Source organism: Pundamilia nyererei, unplaced genomic scaffold (assembly GCF_000239375.1).
Source record: "Pundamilia nyererei isolate P.nyererei 1_Seehausen unplaced genomic scaffold, PunNye1.0 scaffold00010, whole genome shotgun sequence".
Lineage (NCBI taxonomy): Eukaryota > Metazoa > Chordata > Actinopteri > Cichliformes > Cichlidae > Pundamilia > Pundamilia nyererei.
This window is the reverse complement of record NW_005187411.1, coordinates 1385013-1405699: the sequence shown is the minus strand read 5'-3', so window position 1 is coordinate 1405699 and position 20687 is coordinate 1385013. Positions and strand designations below refer to the sequence as shown.

The window sequence follows — 20687 nt, the reverse complement described above, 5'->3', positions numbered from 1 at the left end:
CAACAGGCCAACGGTTGTGTGTGTGTGTGTGTGTATATGTGTGTGTGTGTGTGTGTGTGTGTGTGTGTGTGTGTGTGAACAAGGGACTGTACACCATTACGCTTTAATGTTATGCCCAGGGAGATCATCTATTAGACTGTGTTTGAGTGCGAGACTGGATCTGTGCCAGAAAGGACCACAGACAGACACACATCCTGTGCTATTACTACTAATACTCAAAAAACAAGAAGGGAAAAAAACCTTCCTATTTAAGCTAGCCCCAGTTCCATGCAATTATTTTGCTACAGAGTGTTTCTTTTCTGTAACCCCCCCCCCAAACAAGAAAAAAACCCTTATCTATTTTTACACCCCTTTTTTGTCACTGGCCACAACTGCAGCTCTGATTAAGTTATACAGCAAGCATGTAAAAAAAATGTAAAGAACTCTAAAATAGTGCAGGAAAAGATGAGCCAAAGTGAGCTAGGACTCTTCTCTGTCTCTCAGTGACATCAGGTAAACTGTAGGTTGGGCAGTGACACACATTTATGGCATTTTTACCTGACACTAAATCAACTCTTTGATTTTATTTTTTTTATCAGTAGGTTTTGTTATAGATATGGAAGTAATTTCATGTGGGTGACCCCAAATATATTTAAGGGATTTCCTGACTAAACTAAGAAGATAGCGAGTCAGGCTCAAATAGAAAGACAGAACTGAAACTTTAAATTTGAGCTGTTGTAATTCGGGATTAACTGCTGACTTTTAGTACTGCTGTGTGTTTGATCTCTTAACATGCACATTTCCTCTATGAAAGGAGCATTAACGAGAAACACTGCTTTGTACTGTGGTAACCTATAGGAAGTTTGCAGCACAGACTAACAAAGTCTAACTTCTCCTAGAGTGTCAATAATTTCTATTTCAACTGCTTTTAATAGCATTCCTGGTTTCCTATGGTTCAAACCTGCCTAGATCCTTTCCTGTTCTACGTCCATTTTTACCCCTTTATTCCCTCATTTCTTTGAGCAATTTTTTCCAGACATCAATGATACTTAAAGTTATGCTTCAGATAATATTTGAGTCGTCACCTGCTGTACCAGCAGCAGCTTCCCAACATCATTCTAGCCTCCTAGCACCACTGTATTTTCCTACTACGATAAGAACAAATCCAGATTGAGTGAATAAGCTACGAGAAGAGAACCCCCTCCCTCACCCATCCCTGACCATGGCAGCTGGGTACTCAGCTGTTCCAGGGTACACAAACACACAAATCTACATAACACTTGAGAACATTCATCGTTAATGATTAAATGTTACACCAGATTATAACGAGGTCCATAATAACGGGTTTTCTGATCCATTGCATCTGATATGTATCCATAGGACTCTCTGCTCTTTAAGTCCTTTTGTCTACAATCACAGAGCTGAGAACGTGGTGGGTAGAAATGTAGAGAGGAGGAGTAGAGGAACAGGTATTTAAACAACTCAGATGTTAGGAGGACCCCACCTGGAATGAATCAGATGCTTTTCAACCTTTCAACCATGTAATCAGCTTTTCTAAAAACACACACTAGACTAGATGATAACCCTTTTTTTCCCCTTACCAAACATTTCTACCATTTTAACCTCCACATTGCTGTAAACAGATCCTAACCTGGACTACATGGCTTACCTGTTTGTTCTTGTACTTCTTCAGGTAGCGCGGAGACACCAGGCATTCTGGGTTGATATCAGTAGCAACTGGTTCAATGGGTAGGTCAGGGTTCATGTGCTGCATCTTAAGGAAGGACAGAATGTTCTGGACCTCCAGGTTGTATGAGCTATCCGCCATGGTCTTCCCCTTGGAGGCCAAGCGGCATGCAGCCATCCAGTGGGCGTACTGTTTCTCCTGGAGATGAAAAGTCATAATTAACCAACTCTAAAAAGGAATAAGACAGCGCATTAAAGGGTGCACCAACTTCAGCCTCACCGTGTCACACCGAAGCCAGATCTCATTCATGCCATCAGCCACAGGGATTAGCAACTTGATGTTGAATTTCTGACCAGAGATGTTAACATCTGGCGTTACCTCACAGCCTACAAATAGAAAAGCATGGTGCAGGCAGGAAAAAGAGGTCAAGTGTCAGAGCCTGTTCTTTAGACATGCAACCTCAGATTTTTTTTATTTGCAGGGAAAAAATAAATGGGCATGACATTGAGGGTTTTTTTGTGTGTGTGTGTGTGTGTGTGTGTGTACTCTTATGCAACTAGGGATGTCTCTGCACCTCTAAGATTCATTTGATGGGAAGGTGTCCCATGTGCCTCCTCTTTACTCTTGTAACAGGAAATTGTGATATCCTTGAATGTGCACCAGTACTGCTTGTAGCCCTTCAACGTCAGTTTCTTGGGTCTAGAGAGAAAAAAAGCGGAAGACATGTCAGAGTTCAGGTGGGAGAAAAAAAGAAAAAAGGAAAAAACAACCATTTTCTTTATTGGTGGTGAGGAGGAACAGCGGGGGAGGGGAGATCATAAGTACAAAGGAGGGGGAGGAAAAGAAGTAGAGCTTCTCAAGTGCAAAGTCAGCGAGATGAATAGGAAAGAAGCCAGCACTGTGGAAAACCATTAAAAGAGGAAATGCCTCTTGATATCATACCCCCCAGCATATACATTTTATGAGACAACCACCCAAGGGGCCACCTGCCTGTCAGCAAAAGCTTCAAGCCAAAAATGAATATGATTCGAAAGCTTGGTCCAACTATAATCACTCTAGATTTTTTGCCAAAGAATATTTGCAGGCTGAGCTTTCAGGTTGCCTTTTAAGCTCATAAAAAAAAGAAAAACAGGCAACAGGCTTACTTGGCCAGAGAATGGTCCCGCCATAGTCAACAGCTTTTGGATAAAATGTAATCTTGCATAGACTAACATGCAGTGTTTAGTGGTTTTGCTAATAGTAAAGGTGCATTTAACCTCATGGCACTGGACTTACTTGAAGACTTTAAGATAGTCTGCTAGCTCAGGAATAGATGTGATGTCACCCTAGGAGAAAGGGGAAAGCTATTGTTAAAATAAGCCTGGAACACTTTAACATACATACATATATGTGAATAAAAGGAAAGAAAAAAAGGGAAAGGATTAAACACAAAACAATGACCTCACACTTGACTTTGTACATTTTCAATGTCATTGCTCAGCACAGTAAGCTGGCTTCTTATGTAATATCTCAGAGGTCAGTTTCCTCTGATAAGCTAAATACATGTTTCAAGAAGTTGTTGTAACAGTAGAGACATATTTTCAGTGGGGCCTTAGAACCCCCAGCTCTTTGTTAGATGCAGAGCTTTTGAATAACTGTGAAATTTTGCACTTCCAGCAAACTGTAGTGCATTGCATTGTCTTTGTGCGTTTCCTGTCATGTTTATGAGTGCTGATGAAAGGAGACTTCGTCACAAGTAGAAACAAAAGCACCTAACTGATGCCAAGATTTCACAATTGGGAAAAACAAATTCACATAATGACGCCCATTTGGACAAAAAGGATGCAGGCAAGCCCAGTGCACACTCAAGCACCAGTGGTTTTGTCTCATACCAGTGTGTTGGAAGTCTTCCCCCCCTCCAAGGTAATCTCCAGATCTGACAGGGCTGCATCCACTTCATCCACCTCCTTCTCACTATTATTCATGTGGTTGTCTGATGACATGATTGACAGCTTGTTGATGTGGTACTGAGAATGAAACAAAGAGCGATGCTCTGGTTAAAAGCATGAAACCTGCAATCTATTACTAAAGTGTCCATTCCCTTAAAGCTTCCAGGTCTAAAATAAAACACTTGAGACACGGGGATTTAAAGAAAGTGTGAGGTGGAGATAGACTGTTAGCAGCTTGTTATCTGTTGCACCAACATGGTCAACAGTATTGCTTTTTTCTATAAAGTTTTGCTGTGTGCTACCGGTGCATAAACGCTCCAGCTACATCTTATAAAAAGGAAAAACAATCTGTGATAATTGCCATATAAATACTTTAAGATGTGATGGCATTTGTGTTAGCAAGTGCTGCCAGCAGTTTACCAGCTATGCCGTTTTTTTTGGAAGAAGCTGAAGATAAAGAAAGTTGTCTAAAGAAGAGAAGTGTGCTAAAGTTACTGGTAAAGATTCACTGAGGTCAGGCTGTTATAGGCAATGAAATTGTTTTTACCAAGTGTATACTGAATGTAGGACTGGTGCAAGACTGTAGTAAGAGATTGTTCTCTATTACAAACCCCCCACAAACAAACCCATCAGTGAGTCACAGATACCAAATTTAGCTTGTAGATAAATGGTATTTATAATGTCACCCCATCAGCAACCCCCACCAATATATGAATGAACAGCTGTCAAGAAAGTGAGCGATACAATGCAGCGTTTGATAGAGATTTAGCTGATTTAGCTAGGATTTAGCTGGCTAAGGCTTCATATTGTAGGACAAAGAGCTTGCCATGATGTCCAATCCTCTGGCTCATCTTTAAAAAATGCAACTCTGTGAAGGAGTGTTTCCCATTTTCCTGTTTGTTTGTGTGATCATCAGAGTTACTTCTTTATCTGCTGAAGTACTGACTACAACCTGTGTCCCAAGTCCATGACTATGAGGTCAATCACTAATCTTGACCACTGATTACCTCATATTTGAGAACTACCATAGTGATACATCCGGGTGACAGCATGCTAAGTCCAGCCAGCTGCATACCAGAGTTGGACAATCATTGCTCTTTATTTAGACCTTAGTATCTGTCAACAGTGAAACCTAAGCTAAAAGCCAAGACTGAAACGCAGTAGTAGCTACTAAAGTGCTAAAAGATAGGCAGCAACAGTCTACCTACCGGCCCAAACACCCAACTTAGATTAGCATCTCTTCCAGTGCAGTGTAAGAAGAAACCAGTGAAGTGTAATTACAACTGGTCAGACGAAACAAACCTAACACCTCAGAGTGAAAGAGTGGGAAAAGGAATGTGAACAGGTCTACAAGACCTTGTCTTTCTGGGGTGGGTGGTCTGAGGTATGGGGTCCTGTGCTCCAAGATGCCCTATAATTACCCTCAGGGTGAAGACAGGGTGGCGTCCTCAGGTCTTGGCACCCACAGTTTATGGGGGTCAGAAATAGAAGGAACACCACCCCAATGGTACATGAGGAAACCTAGGGGTGTAAAAGAGCTTCAAATCTGTATATCACTCCCATTCGAGCCAATATCCATTCTAGCGACTGTCATTTCTACTGATCTACTTTGAACTTGTCTCAAAACCCAATAATCCAATGCCACCAGTGCCTTTAAAGTCCACCCAGACCAAAATTGTGTTTCTGTTTTACCGAGAGTCACACTTCTGTAATAAGAACCTCTCTTTAAATCTAAAAGCCTAAGTACTTTGTTATTAGTATGAACTAAATAGGAAACAATACACAATAATCAAGATTTAGCCTGCATGCTGCAACAGGGCTTTCAGCATTACAGCTTCACTCTGAGCTGCAATCCTATCCAATTCATTACCTTGAAGCTGAGAAGAAAGCGTGCCTTCCACCCAATAAAAAAAGGTCAGCGTTTCTTTAAATTTCATACCTTGCCAACTTAAACTGTATCAGTACGCAAACACTCAACCTTCTTACCTGGAGGGCAGCAAACATCATCATTTCCTCCTCTGTGCATTCAATTTCCTCCAGGAGAATGGCCCACTTGGCCTGTTCATAGAGCTGGTTCACTCGAATGGCATCATACTGTGGGCACATCAAACCATATTATTGAGCAAACTGGACAACTTTGAATGCAGTGATGTCAAAGGTAAAGGTTGTATGAGATTAATGATACAAAAGTTTCAAATAACTAGTCTTTCAAACGCCCCATTCAGGTCATCGGTACCAGATATAGAACGTAAGCTCTACAGGCCAGTGTTAAAAAAATATTTTTACCCAAATCATGGCAACTAATGGCTGGATGTATCCCTGCTTACTTTATGATTATAATAACTTATATCTGGTGCTTTTAGGTTATGATGATACAGAGCGGAAGCGAATGGATGGATGGATGGATGGATGGATGGATGGATGGATGATACAGAGCTATTCGGCATGGCAGGGTCTCAATAATTATCTCAACTGACTACAATGTGCTGTAGTGATTTTTCTGTGTGATTTACCTTTGGATTGAGGTCAAAGAAGCTGTGATATTTAAACCTCAGCAGCAGCACCTCATTCTCCTTTACATCCTGCTCCATGAGAGACCTGGACGAGTCCAGCCACCTGTACAAACAGGGATTACAGCTAATTAGAATATGTTATTTTTTCACACAACATGAAAGCAGTCTCTTGTAAATGTTGTCTGTTAACGACCTTTTTTTAACTAAACCACTAGGCAAAGTTTAACTCACCCCTGATTGATTTTGGCTTTGTCCAGCAGGGACTGGGGCTTGTACAGTTTGACCAGAATGTCTGGTGAGGAGATTGGCTGGCTCACAGCAAGGATGCTGGGATTGCCCTCTGACAGGGGACTGTCTCCGAACCAGGCGGAAGTTGGTGACAAAGGGCTGCCGTCCCTTGAGTCATAGGTGGGGGTCATGGTCTTACTGTATAAGCCTGGACTAGAGTAGATGCTCCCTGAAAAAAGATAACCATCAGTTACCGTATTCCCTTGCGGAGCCAGAAATACAAACCTAACACAAAAAACTTCCAAATACTGACACTCACAATCAAGTTAAGTACACATAAGTCACTAACACAGCATTGAGGGGGAAGAGTGAAGACTTCTCAGCACACGCAAATGCAGCCTAGCCTGACTAGTTAGTGGTCAAAAACACCATGTGACTACCAGCACAAACTTTGCAGATGAGTGACTTCAACACCACCCTCCTGCTGATGGTGGGGTAGATGTTGATCAGCATGCAGGTGATGCACAACATGATCAGGTTTACCCATTTACTTACAGACCAAAAGAAAAACCAGCAGGAATGCACTGCACACAGCAAACTACAGCACAATTTACCCACGAGAAAGAGAGAGTACAAAAATATTGGAGGAGAATACATTAAATATCTTTTAAACATGTTATAGGAATATAACTAAATAAAAAAAAAACCTTTGATAAACACTAGTGTCTAAGCAACTTAAATGCTGAGTTATATGTATATTTGGTCTGCAGTGTTTTAATTTGGGAGTCTGGCTACAAACAAAAGCCCCCAAAGTGAAGTTATTTGCATTTCCTGTTAGTCCAAGTTCCAAAGTATTTTCATTCCCCTCCATTCCAACTCTCCCTCTGTAGGGTCAAGCAACACTGGCTAAACCATTAAACCCCTTCTGAAATGAGGAAGTGGGCTTGGTTTCTGTATGTGAGTGTGCATGTGGATGTTTATGTTTGCAAACTGAGGTCATGAGAACATGTTGCTGGCTATGGCCTCCCCTTCCTTGTGGGGGAGGGTGATCAGTGGTTCTTTCAAGGTTTTCCTCCCAATGCAAAGTTCATCAGGTCAAGAAGACTTATCCTATCACCCGTAGGGTCCCCTGGGGAATGCCAAATATCTAGGGAAAGTGTGTATAAATTGAAAGCTGGAGTTCCATTAATAACACAAAGGAGCCTCCTCCATCCTGTTTATTGAATCTCAAATGCTGGTGCAAAAACAAAGAATGCTAACATGACTTTACTCCCTAATACTCCCACACTAGAGATTCATAGAGGGCTTAGATGGAAGGAGCAGGACCACCATCAGCTGTTGAGACTACGAGTAAACCATGGGATGGTGGTCAATAAATGAACTGTCATGGATTTGGTTTTTACAGCGCTCCTGTGTGGGCTGCTATTTGAAGCATGCAGATGGGATTATAAGCATGTGATTTTAATTCTGAACACAAGTTTATGGGTAAAAACACAAATGTCCTACATATAACTTGCCCGATAACAACCATCTCATATCTGCATACTCAAGCAAGTGATTGGCTATCCTGCAGGCACAGTGAGCAGGCCCCTGGAGTAGCTTTAAGAAAAGTGAGCAATGAGCTAATTGCTAAAAGGGCGCAAAGCCTTTGTCATGACACCACCCGAATCAGCTGACTTCCTTAGGAGGACCAGTCAGGTGACTCGGTTGCTAGTCCCAAATGCTACATATGTCATGTGACCTTAACACACCAGCTGTGGGGTGTAGAGAGGAATAAGGAGGCAATGCTGAGGAAGCAGTGCTGAAAAGAAAGGACAGAGGAAGGGGAAAGCTTACCTTTCACAGGTCCGATGTATATTATCTCAGAGGCTAGGATGAAAAGAGAAAGAGTAAGAAAAAGAAAGACAGGAAAATGTAGAGGGAAGGAAGGAAACGGGTAGAAATCAACTCAAGTGGACAGATTTAAGACACAGAAAACTCTACAGGCATAGAAGGAAACAGAGGAAAAAAGACAACAGTTGAGGAATACAAGAATGGGGTATATCTTTGGCATTTCCACAGACACTGCCAACTGCTAGCCTCAGAGTGGATGACTCAGTTTACCCTCTTCACAGAGGGAGATCGCCCTGGCATGACTAGTGAAGTTCTGCAGTTTCCATCCACCCATTCATAACCATCCAACGCAGCATGACTGATTGAAAACCCAGGCAAGGCGTTGGTCAGAATGACCCAGCCTTGCATGTATAAAGTGCAGCACAAAGTAAAGGCCGTTCGAGGTCTGTCATTCTCAACACTGACAAGACAGACGATTACAAACAGCGGGCATGCCAAGGCGTAGCCGCTCCACTGGGAGCTGCTGAACTGGCATCACGGGCAGCGTCGTGTCTATGTTCGTGTAACAACAACAGCTGAGGATGAGTAACATGGTTTTTCTACCAAAAATGACCAATTACGTGAGGCAGGTCAAACGAGTGTGGAGACATTTCCTAAATAGTAATTTTAAATATAGAGATTGAGGTTTTGGAAAAAGATTGCTAGTCTACAAGTGGAAATAAATGGTCATGTACCCATTATGGACTTGTTGTTTAGACATCCACCCATTTCATTTGCTTCCGAGATCAGTGTGGAGCTCACTGTACAGTACACATAGGCTATTTTGCATGTGTTTAGGTACTCTATAGGCACACATTTCTTGTATGTATTTCTTTTACCGTTCTCGGCAGTAATAAATCAGTCAAAAAGACATTGAGAAAAAGGCAAAATGATCTGTTTAAAGCTTGAGTATCTCCAAAACATTCAATCGGACTCAAATACTTCAGAAAAGTGTTAAAATAACTGTCACAAGTTCTTATGAATGGTATTATAATCAAATGTGTTGTTTTATCAGCTTATTGAGAAAATATAATAATCGCATTTAAAAAGGTGGATTGTGAAAAGACTTGAATGGATTAATAAAACTGTTGCATATTAATTTCCTGTAGATTGAATAATTGATTAACTAAGTATTGCAGTCCTAAATGTGATAAAGGTCGTTCTGTGGTACTGCTTGCATCTTTTCAAAGCCTTGTGATTTCTATCAGGAGATCTGGGCCAAGAGGCCAGCCCTTCCTCACGAGGGGACGGAATAACATCTTACAACTTGGCCATAAAATGTACTTTGACTGTAGCATGTGATCTGCGTGTGTGTGCGCTCACATACACACACACACACTCTCTCTCACACAAGGAGACTGGTGACAGTAAACAGATTCTCCACATTCCTACTGAAACTCTGTTTCTCCTCACCACCTAATACTCTGACCACATTTACCCACTGGGAACAAAATGTATCTAAACCAAAGGCGTAGAGGAGTGTGTAGCACACCCCTTAAAATGTGGTGATGCAACTCTGGGCATGGTCGATGTGTTGGGAAGTAACTGCTTTTTGCAGTTTCAATCACTCATTACGTTTAAATATATGAGTGAATAAATACACCGTTCACTCTGATCCACATAGGTTTGTAATGATACTAGAATTTTAAACTTGATACAAAGTAATGCTCAATAGCATTCTTAGTACCATGGGAGGAAAATAAAATAAGACACATGAATCTTTTCTACAAGATAAGAACTAAACCAACAATAACATCAATGTTATTTTATGTATTTAACACTATCTTATATAATTTTAAGCAGTGCAAAATTTGAGGTTGTCTGATAGTGCTGTGCATCTGGTGAGTTGGCACCATCCTTTCATTGTTGATCAAATCGTACTGTTAGGGGTAGAGCAACACACTTTTTAGACACAAATAATTGTGTTAGTCTAACACAATTTACACAGCCTATTAATGTCGGGCAGGTACTGATAACGATTCCTGCCTAGTTCCACCATTAGCATCATCATTAGCACCTTAATGATAACTTAACAGCAGGCTAATGTAGCTACCAGGTAAATGCTAATAGTTAAACAGCAAACTTTTATGAGTCCAGTAGCCAGGTTAATGTTTCTGATAACCGTTTAAAATGTCTTGAAATTCCTTGAAGTGTTGTCCAGTGTTGAACTTACTGTTCATGTGTTCAACTAGTGAGGGGAGGGGCTGTGTGCCTGCCTATCTGCAGCAGTGCTTTTTGAAGGTCTATGTCAACTAGAGGAGGCAAAGACAGCATTGCCGGGTTGAGTATCTAATCTGAGAGCCATTTTTAGTATCAAATAGTATCAGACTATCAATTTTTTTGACAACCCTAGATCCAAATCTGTATTTCAGGAGAATTTGTTTTTCACAATGAGTGTTCAGGCTGCTATCCCTGCAACTGGTGAGTCTATATAGTCATTCAGTGCACACAGAGCTGACTCTGCAGAGCAGAAAAGACTAATCGCACAAAGAGTCTCATTCACCCTGTCTGATGGTGTTAGCAGTTCTGCTTAATGCTAACTCTGTGACAGCAGTCTGTTTTGTTCTGCTCCTCCCTGCTCAGATGGTTGTAAGTCTCCCATCAGGAGGGAGGAGGGTCAGTATGACTGCACTCCTGTAGCCTGGTTTGGGTTTAAAATGGCAGCGTGACCAACTATGTGTGGAATCTCAGCCATTTTTAGTCCTCCCTGCCAAGGAATTGAGAGCGAGGGCTGTAGATCCCATGCAGGCCTCAAACTCACACATTCATATTTGGTCACAAGAAGCAGGGCGCACCAAACTCGGGTCATCTTAGTGTTTTGGGTGGGTGTTTTTTTTGTTTTGTTTTTTTTAAATCACAAGTGCATGAAATACAAAAAAGAATCTAAGAAGCTTCATGGGGCCAGCACAACCTGCCATACAACCTGCTGTCCCAGGAAAATAGGAGCAATTGTTTTTCACAACAAAAGAAAGTGAAAATTCTTCCTGATTACCTAAAAACAGATCAGAATGTAAAAACCTAAATGGTTAGGTTTATACAAACTCAAAAATACCCTGGCTTTATTCATCAAGAAATATTTTTGTTCCTAACAACTCCAAACTCAGTTGGAGTTCTTTAGGAAACATTGTTAACGAGCCATAGAAGCAGCTCACCTGATCCAGGTGTTAACATCGGACCCTCCAGTTCCAGATCATCTTCTTCTGTCTCCTCCAACTTTTTCTTCTTCTTTTTGGGATCACGGGGCTTGCGCAGTAGAGATAACTCCTCTGGGTGGCGGATATCTTTTGGGGAGAAACATTAAGAAGATCCATTCAATGTCACATAAGCATAAACCTTGACTAGCAACAAAGCCATTTGGACACAAAGACAGACAGGCTTGGATGTCATAGAGTCCCCAAAACCATACAGTAATTTGTGTTTTTTCAACTATAGGCTTGAAATAAAACCACATGACCTCAATGACTTTAAGCGGTATAGTAGGTGAAAATAGGGACACTAAACCAACCCAAATCTCAAAAAAAAAAGGTGAGAGGCAGATGGGGGGGGGGGAAAGAAGGACAAAAAAGCAAAGGGAAACAGATGCAGACAGCTGTGCACATAAAGGGTGGAATACTGTAAATCCCTTTTCTCAGGGCTCTAACAAATCTTGCTTTAACTTTAATCCCCAGCTGAGACTGAGCAGACATCCTCCATCGCCCTCCTACTCCTCTTCCTTAGACAATTCCTCCAACACACATTAATAACACAATTCAGCCGACATTGGAGAATAGTAAGGTAGCGTTACTTTTACCCCCCTGCCCGCCAAAAACCCTCCCAAAACTCTTCACAACAAACAGGTAATAAAGATGAAATGAACCAAACTGTAACTGCATGTATGCAAATGGAAGAGAAGTGTGCAAGATCCAACTCGGACAGTAAGACACCCGCCATATTGAATATAATGACTAAAACAGAGCGGTCTTTATTCCCTGGCTTCTCTCTCTTTTCCCTCCTTCCCTTGGGCCTGGAGGCCAGGGAACCATCACTCAGCAGCAGCAGAAATGATGTTTTAGGGTGGCTTGGGGCGGTTCTGATATAGGCGGTGAGACGGCCAGAATGTGTCAGGACTAGAATAGATGGAGCTCGGCTAGAAGCAACGCACATCTGGACCCACAGCTGGACTTGGTTTTCTCGAGGATTCCATATTAACTGACGAGCACGCAGATACTTGAGAGCAATATTTCATATTTTTATGTAATCAAGTGCATAGCTATCCATTTTCTCATATCTATTGAATCAAATCATTTTTTTCAAGTAACTGAAGAAGGTGTTGTGGAAAGCACAGGCAGAAGGGTTGAGAGAACGTCTTGGCTTGATGTGCAAGCTTGTTTGGTTTGTGTAACTAAAGCAAAAGCATTCCAGGAGTTTTAAGAACTACCAGATGGGAGCTCACCCTTTCTCTGCCTCCCTCCTCCCCCATTCTCACTCTGCTGTAACAGACGAGCACAGTCCCCGTGCCCTTATACAGCCATGTGAGTTCCAGGCCTGCTGCTGCGCTTTAGCCCCCGAGGAGGCAAATATACACAGTAAAGTGTGTATCAAACGGCAAGTAGATGGATAGGACTGTGTCTTTTTGTGAGACATTGCAGAACCATGTGGCACTTAATTACAACCTAACTCTGTTTAATTGTTATGAGCCTATCAACACTGGGAACTTTTCCATATTATAAATATTAGCATGACAAACTCTGGGGGAGATAATGCATCTGATGTAATCGATCTCTATTATTTCAATGAAATGAGTTAACGCCATGTTTTTCAATTGTTTACACTACTTTGAGTTTGTTGTCAAAACCAGACAGCTCAAAAACTTCATTTAATTAAGAACTATAAACATGTACACGTATGCAGCAGTGTATCTGATTTCTGGAAAAATCTGTGGCTGCTTAATAACGTGCAAATTTGTTCCACTAAAATGCACCGAAATCCAGAAAAATTATCTACTCAGGAGATCATTTATGCTGCTCGTATGCATGATTACATTCTTTAGGCCACTACCCACCACAGTTAGTGGCCATAGGTGGTAGGAATGTAGATTATCTCCATAACTGTTGAAACTACATCAATCACCCTGCTGATCTTCTGCTCAGCTCTCCTCGTACTTGGCAACCAGGCTTCAAGACAGCTAAATGCCTCCATTTAAAGAAATACTTCACTCTTAACTCAGAGCAGGCAGTACACCCTTTTCTGGCTGACAACCATGGTCTTGGAAATGCCAATTCTCATCCCGGGCAAGTGTTTTAGTTAATTTTTTGCTGACATATTCATACTCCTATGCTCACCACTTTTGGCTGGTGTCAGGAGGAGGAAAGAGGAGGAGGGTGATGGTCAGAATGCTTACAAAGGCTTGGTGGATTTTCATTTGCAGAAATGACACCTAGACAATAAGATCCCAATCTTCTGTCCTGCTGACTTGTGGCAGTAACCAGGCCTGAAGCCAGAGGAAAAGGATTGACTGGGAGCCAGCAGCGCTTGCAAGATTTACTCTTTGGAACAGATGATTCACTGCAGTGAGTAAGACCAGCCGCAGAAGAATCACAAACATCATCACAGTCTAATTTTACAGCACTTAAGTTTGCCGTATAAACTGATATAGACCTACATGGGCAAAAAATTACAAAGGAATCATCTGGTTCCTGTGTTTCCCTTGCATACTCCTAAATGTTAAGAATAGGTGGTCTAGTTCCCACATATAGGCTTTACTTGGGCGGGCTGCCCAGGTATGTTAACAACAGGCCTAGGATATTTGGCGACTCATTTTTTTTTTTTTTTTAGTTCTGTTCTTTTTAGCTGCTCACCACCAAGCCGGGCCCTTTGCTTCACATGCTACCAGTCTGGTGCTGTAGCGGTCCTCCGTATAAAATATGGAAAACCTTTCCCAGTGGAAAGGACTACAAGTGGCGAGGATAGTCCTTCAGCTCAGAAGATCTACTGAGCGCTGAAGGGCACTTCAAACCTGCACCTGTAACAGGTGGAGTGGAGAACTGGTTCATGCAGCTCCAAGCCAAGCTCACATGAGTTTCAGAACAGGCTCTGCTGTCACCACACATGGAAGCTAGATGTTGCAGTTGAGTCACAGGTCTAAAGACTCACACACACACACACCATTTGCATTATATGTTTTAAGAATTGAGCTGATTACACATAAAGGAATGATAAACTTTTGGTGTTTATATTAAGTCAAATCATACTACGAGTTCATTCAGTTCTTAAAATGGCACAAGTCTCTTGTACTATTTTTCACTCTGGCTTTGACAATCTATACCAAACGGCCTTAGTGGCTTGGGAAGAGTGACAGTTCTCTTTCTCTGTCAGACACAAGGCTAAATATGTGCTAAAAGGCAACTCAGAAAGGATAATGATGCACTTACATTTAGGAGATGGAGCTGAGGCCAAACCACAGTACTCCTGTGTTATGACAACAGTTGAGAGCACATTTGGGCCCAGTCAAGCAGGCCACAGGTTGATGGGTCATAACTCTGCTGGACCAAAACGACAGAGCTAAGGTCCATACAAAAATCAGAAAGGTTTCTTGAGGACAAAGTGGTGGGACCAAAAAATTACAGATGTCTGCTTCAAAGTCACTCTTCATGTGAGGTGCTACTGACAAATTACTCATGAATCTGTTTTGCCAGACATTATTTAATGGCTCACTGTAACATTTCATTACTGGTGCTGCCTATTAGCCATTCCATAGAAAACCCTCTGTGTTGGTTTTCAAGCGCACAGTAGTTTAAAAGAGCTTGCACAGTTGCTCTGAGTGCAGCAGCTTGACTCTTGTTAGTCTGAAATGACGCTTTTCTAAGGGAGGCAGCAGATTTGCACCACCTCAGGCTCCAATGTCCCCAGTCATGTGTTAGTCAGTTATGAAGAGTACATTCTGTCTGCTGGCTCACAGAACAAATGGTGTTAGAGGGTGTGTGTGTGTGTGTGTGTGTGTGTGTGTGTGTGTGTGTGTGTGTGTGTGTGTGGGCTGAATATATATTTAGTCAATATGAGAAACCAGGTTGTGAAGATGGCACAGTGAGCAAAAGGAGGAGCTGGAATTTTGGTGGGGTGCAAAGCAGCTTGCAGGAAAGGCAGCTAACAACAGTACACCCTACTGTGGGATGACATTAGCTTATCCATCAGGATTGGGGAGTGAGTTGGATTTCATGACTTGTCTGAACTTTAATTACACAATATACCGAAGTTATTGGTTGCATCATTAAGCAAATGAAGATTCAATTGTTTCTTCTGTTCTCTAAAACTTTAAGCTGAGTATCTTTTGGTGTGAATTGGGCCAGGAAATTGTGACAGAAGTTTTCCCTGTAGCATTGTAGTTGCATTTCTTCACAAAACAGAAGACATTACAAAAAGTGGAAAAAATATAATTTTGGAGAACTCTGAATTGTTTACAGAGTTCAAAATTGTTATCTTTAACCTGTTAGCAGTCGGACGTACCGCCCACGGTACATTGGATGGTTTAGGGGACTAATTGTAAATTTGTAGGACTGCTAAGGGGTTAAACTAATTGTGGAAAATCCCAAATGCCTCTTTTTCCTATCAACTAAGCAGTAGAGGACAGGATGTAAGGTCAAAACAGGAGTGGAACTGAGTGATTTTTGTGTATTATAGTACATCAGCCTTTTGCTGAGCCCTCTTCTCTTTTCCAGTCTTACCAGATGGAGTGCATTTGTCAAGAACAAGCTGCTTTGGACATGGGAGAAGTATGTAATGACAATGAGAGTGTTATGTTGATTTCTTATGCTGGATGTTCACTGACAGAATTCAATTGCTCTAGCGAGACTAAAAACCAGACAAAACATTAGTTTGGAGGAAAGAATAATGTTTGTTAATACTGCAAAGTAAAAGACTGTTGCATGAGGTAGTTGTAAAACTGTTTTCTCTTTCTGTTTTGCAGACTTGCACAAGTAACCCAATGACTGAAGAACTAAACACGAGAACTAGATCTGGTCTTAAAGCCAAGCTCATCATCACTGGAAAAAAAGAAGAATCAAATCTGGTTTCTGTCTTTCACTATCCCTGCTCCTCCCTTTCTGCTGTCTGAAACAAAGGCCAGCTGGACAGGCCTCCACTCTTCCTGTCCACTCGTATTCACTATGCAGCTCACAGGCAGGCAGGAGAAACTATGCAGAGGAAACTGTCAAATTGAAAGCTGCCCAAATAACAAAAAATGCTTCCAGGTCACTGCAACTGTAAACTGTCATACATCTACAGCAAAAGGAAAAAAAAAAACATCCCCACTCTCTATTTTTGAAAATAAAATCTTGCAACCTGCAAAGTCAGCTAAAATAAGTTTTTCTAAAATGTATGCTTATGTAAATGTGAATATAACAGATGTCTCTGCCCCGTATTTTCAAAAAAAGCTTCTTTGTATATTTACACTAAATAAAATGCTCTGCAGAAACTAAACTAAAAGCTAAGTCAAGCGATACCAAAAGGAGACCCTGTCACTGGAGCCCCGGATCCTACTTGCCGAACACAGTTCAGTGACCAGGACACGACAGGTGTGTTATGATCCTGTCTAAGGATACACGTGCGTGGGAGTTTTTTCAAACCTTCAAACTGTACTGTAGATAGTGATTGAGAGGCAGAGGCAAGGGGCAAGGGGCAAGGGTTGAGATCTGAGCTGAAGAAAAGTGGATGTTAGTAGGTCAGGGGTTGTTGGAGTCCAGCATGTGACCTCAGTCATCTTTGGCAGATCAGCAGATATCTATAGTGTGTGCGTGTGACCTTTAGGCATTAGTTACGCCATGGAGGACACTTAAATTAGAACTGATGTTATAAGAAGGAGACTGTGACCAACAGTAGGAGTCATTTCTGTGTACCTTGTTGCACACCTTTGTTTCTGAGACAGATAAATAATCTCTGTTTATGAAACATTATTGTGAGACTGATTGGAGCCCAGGTTTCAAGGACATGACTTTAGATTGGGCTGAAAGTCAGGAGACACCACTTTGGCTCTGTGAGCTTAGACTGTGTTTAATAAACACAACAAATTGCCAGGGATAAAAACAAAGAGGGAGGAAGGGCATGATTAGCTATGTTTGATGTCGAGCATTTTAGACCTTTTCCAAAAATACTATCACCACAGGAAGTTTCCAGTTAAACAGGGTGTGCATAAGTAAACTGCATGCCCCATTTTGCAAGTGAAACAATTTCAAATACATAACTACTTGCCAACAACACCTGATCTCACACTGGCTTCATGAGAACTTTTCACATGTCCACTTAAAATAAAACTGTTCATTCTATTCCTCTGAAAAGGAGTCGATCGTTCACTCACTGAAAGTTTTGCAGATGTCCGACACGGCCTTGAAGACCCGGTCAGAGAAGTTGACCTTGACTTTCATGTGCTTCATGTTGGGGAGCTGGAGCCGTAGCAGTTTGTGCTGCGGCGTAAAGAGCAGCCTGGCGTCAGCTTGGATGCCGTACTTATCCAACGTCCAGTGGGTTTTTAACAGCCATGTCTTCTTCTTCTCCCACCAGAGAGCATGGTCCGACCAGTCCCTCTTTACATCTAAGAGAAGGCAGAAAAAGATGGAGAAGTTACAGTGATCAATATGTAAACTGAAAAGCTGCAAAGAAAACTAAGCAAAGAACGGAGCATTTATATTGCTGTATGGTAGAACACTGTATAACACTCTACTGATAACCCAACCAAGTATATCCCCTCCCAGCTGGAGGTCACACTTGATTGAAAAGGGGCACCAGCACATTATTGCAGAGACGGTGAAGTCAAAGATAGAGGAGGGGGGAAAAGACTGAATGTGTGAAAGACGTGGCTGTTTGTGTGACGCTGAGGGAATATCAGGTTCATACCGCCCTCTTTGTTCCAGAGTCACACCGTGATCCCTTTAAAGCAGACGCAAGGCACCCAAAACCCTGCATTGCTTCCAGGCTTTTGCTCTGCAGGGGATCACCAACAATAGCGACTGACCTGTAGTCTCATGGTGTATGTGTCTCACTTCAAGGGGAAGGTGAAAACCACAGGGATTTGAGGGAACTCAAAGCATCTGTTTTGCAGATCACCTGGTTCTCGTCTGTATGTGAGCAGCTCAGCAATGTGCTGAAGCTCTATTTGAATTGCAAATCAAAGTGGTGAGCAAAACCGAATATTCACAGACATAGTGGTAGCTCTGTTAAAACCATTGTTCTCATGTATTAATGCGATTCATCAGTGACTGGGATACATTCACAAATTAGCCACGCAAGTTAAGCGGTTAGCTCAAAGGCTCATAACTTTACACGGTGTTTAAAATACCAACCGGCTATTTATGTACCCCACACTGTGCACATGTTCCTTTATGATCAAGTGTAAAATTTAACAGTCTTGTTAGCAGACTGATAGTTGAGATGACGTGAATAAGCCTGAAGTTTTTTTTTGACTACTTTCAGATGTCCCCCGAGTAGTGATGTCATTATCCCGACATTATTTCAGGAAGGCATTTTCCAGATCGGTCTCATTTCCTCCACCCACATACCTCTTCACTGTTTCTCCAGCTTATTCTCAGTCTCACTCTGAGTCTCTCTATGCTCTTAGTGAGTCATTGCCCAGACAGAGACGTCAGTTTGCTCAGTCACCGTTTAATCAAATCATTCGATACTGATACTGCGGGGTCAGTGAGGGTGTTTGAAAAAGGTCTGTATGCTCGTCAACAACCTATTGTCAGACAGACGTTTGATATCCCTACAAAGATAAAAAACCAATAGTCAGATCACAAGAATATAGTGCAAATATTGGCACATCATGATTCAGGTTTCAGTTAGAAAATACAAAAGCTCAGTAAAGTTTACATATGCAGACTAAGGGAAAGGTTTTACCACAAAATACCCCTATGAAGCTTCCAATTGTGCTATTTAATCTCAACTAACTCTAATTCAATGAATTATCGAGTCTGTACATTAATGGAAAAAAATATGTGCTTTCTTCCTCATTAAGGACACCGACCTACTTTGCATTCAAGGCTGGTAGCACAGGAGAGAATACGTCGTCAGCTCATTACATCTTCTGCTGTTATGACACGAGGAAGGACACAGGTAATAATGCACAAACTGGAGCCATAATGGATTGCAATTACCTTCAAGTACACTGTGAGCAAGCAGCAGTTACACACAGAACAGCGCAAAACCTCACATCCATTTTCCCTTTATAATGTTGATGTTTGCTGGTAATTCATTCTATAAATTGAAAAGTACATCAAAGTGAAAGACTGCAAAGATGATCTTGAATGTTTCTCTTTGCCGACCTTCTCTGTCAGTCAAACAGTTTGGTGCCACCATGTTGGGCTTTTGTTTCCATGTGCTGCTGTTGTTTTCCACGACCTTTACATACAGGCATCTATACACACTGTTGACACACTCCTGCGGACTCTGCCTAAAAGCTGAATGAATGGGATTAGTGGGTGAGGAAGTGAAACAACAGATTGTCTCTCCTTAGACCAAGGAAGCAAGACTGCTGAGATGCGAGTAAAGCAAACTGGGCTGAGGAAAGGATTACAAGAGATGGGGAGAACAAATTTAAGGAAAAGAGTGGCCACCAGCATGTCAATGCAGATGGCATTGTGAAAGCCTAGGGCTCTGTGAATTCTCCTGGGGAGGGGTTGTTTGTCAGGCTGTTGGCTTTTATACTGTTTACTCCAGTGGGCAAACACTTGGTACTTGAGTGAAAACATTCCAGGCTTTCTGAAGCCCTGTGAGAGTTGCTTTAGCAGCATGGGGTCTAGCTGTCATCAAGCAGTTCTGATGCCTCAGCTGTGCAGATAACAACTTCATATGCTACCTTTAGAGAAACTGCTCCCTTAAGTCTTCTACAGCTATTAAAGGCTGAAATAATGAGAGGGAGCACAGAGAGAAAATCTGAAAATAATCCTGAATGTATTTTCATAACTCTGCTCACAGTTTTTCCTCTTTCAACCTTGTAATTTCTGGTGTCTGGGAGCCCTGCAGAACAACTAGCATTAACGTTTGGCACTCAGGTCTTCACCACAGACCACATTCTATAGAAATATCCTTATACTCGGCATGCATGACCACCATACAATCTGTGGCAAGACATGAGTGCACGTTTTGGCTGGTCTCAGCTACCCTCAAGAAGCTCTCTACGGCCCCTGCTTCTGTTTCTTTGTTGCCATCTTATGCCAAAACCTTCCTGGACACGACTTTACTGTCTCGTTGCTTGTATCATTACGCAGTGGGTCGATGTGTCGTGATTGGATAAGGGCAGCTCGGGCAGGCCTCCATTGGACTCTTAAAGCTGTAACATGGTAACTCAATCCACAGATAGAGGGAGGGCCAATGGCATCTACCAGCTAAAAATGCAGTCTGCCAAGCCTGACGTAATACAGCAGCCAGAGGAATGGGGGGCCTAAGTAATTGGCTGCATTAAATGTGGACCCACAGCGCCTTAACAGAATGATGTGTGTGTGTGTGTGTGTG

At 41.9% G+C, this 20687-nt stretch overlaps 1 protein-coding gene across 5 annotated transcripts in view; it reads right to left on the bottom strand.

Annotated features, from left to right (window-relative positions):
* fermt2 (FERM domain containing kindlin 2) overlaps window positions 1-20687 on the bottom strand; it is a 36546-nt gene that overhangs the window by 4497 nt on the left and 11362 nt on the right. For 3 of the 5 annotated variants that reach the window (XM_005723766.1, XM_005723765.1, XM_005723767.1), the window contains exons 3-13: window positions 17536-17769; window positions 11360-11488; window positions 8172-8204; window positions 6339-6564; window positions 6108-6210; window positions 5581-5688; window positions 3538-3672; window positions 2942-2991; window positions 2241-2365; window positions 1946-2052; window positions 1649-1864 (exon numbers count right to left, since the gene is read on the bottom strand). In XM_005723766.1, coding sequence (XP_005723823.1) covers window positions 1649-1864; window positions 1946-2052; window positions 2241-2365; window positions 2942-2991; window positions 3538-3672; window positions 5581-5688; window positions 6108-6210; window positions 6339-6564; window positions 8172-8204; window positions 11360-11488; window positions 17536-17769 — 1466 coding nt within the window. The remainder of the gene's footprint in view (window positions 1-1648; window positions 1865-1945; window positions 2053-2240; window positions 2366-2941; window positions 2992-3537; window positions 3673-5580; window positions 5689-6107; window positions 6211-6338; window positions 6565-8171; window positions 8205-11359; window positions 11489-17535; window positions 17770-20687) is intronic. The other 2 variants (XM_005723768.1, XM_005723769.1) reach the window with 1 other exon arrangement.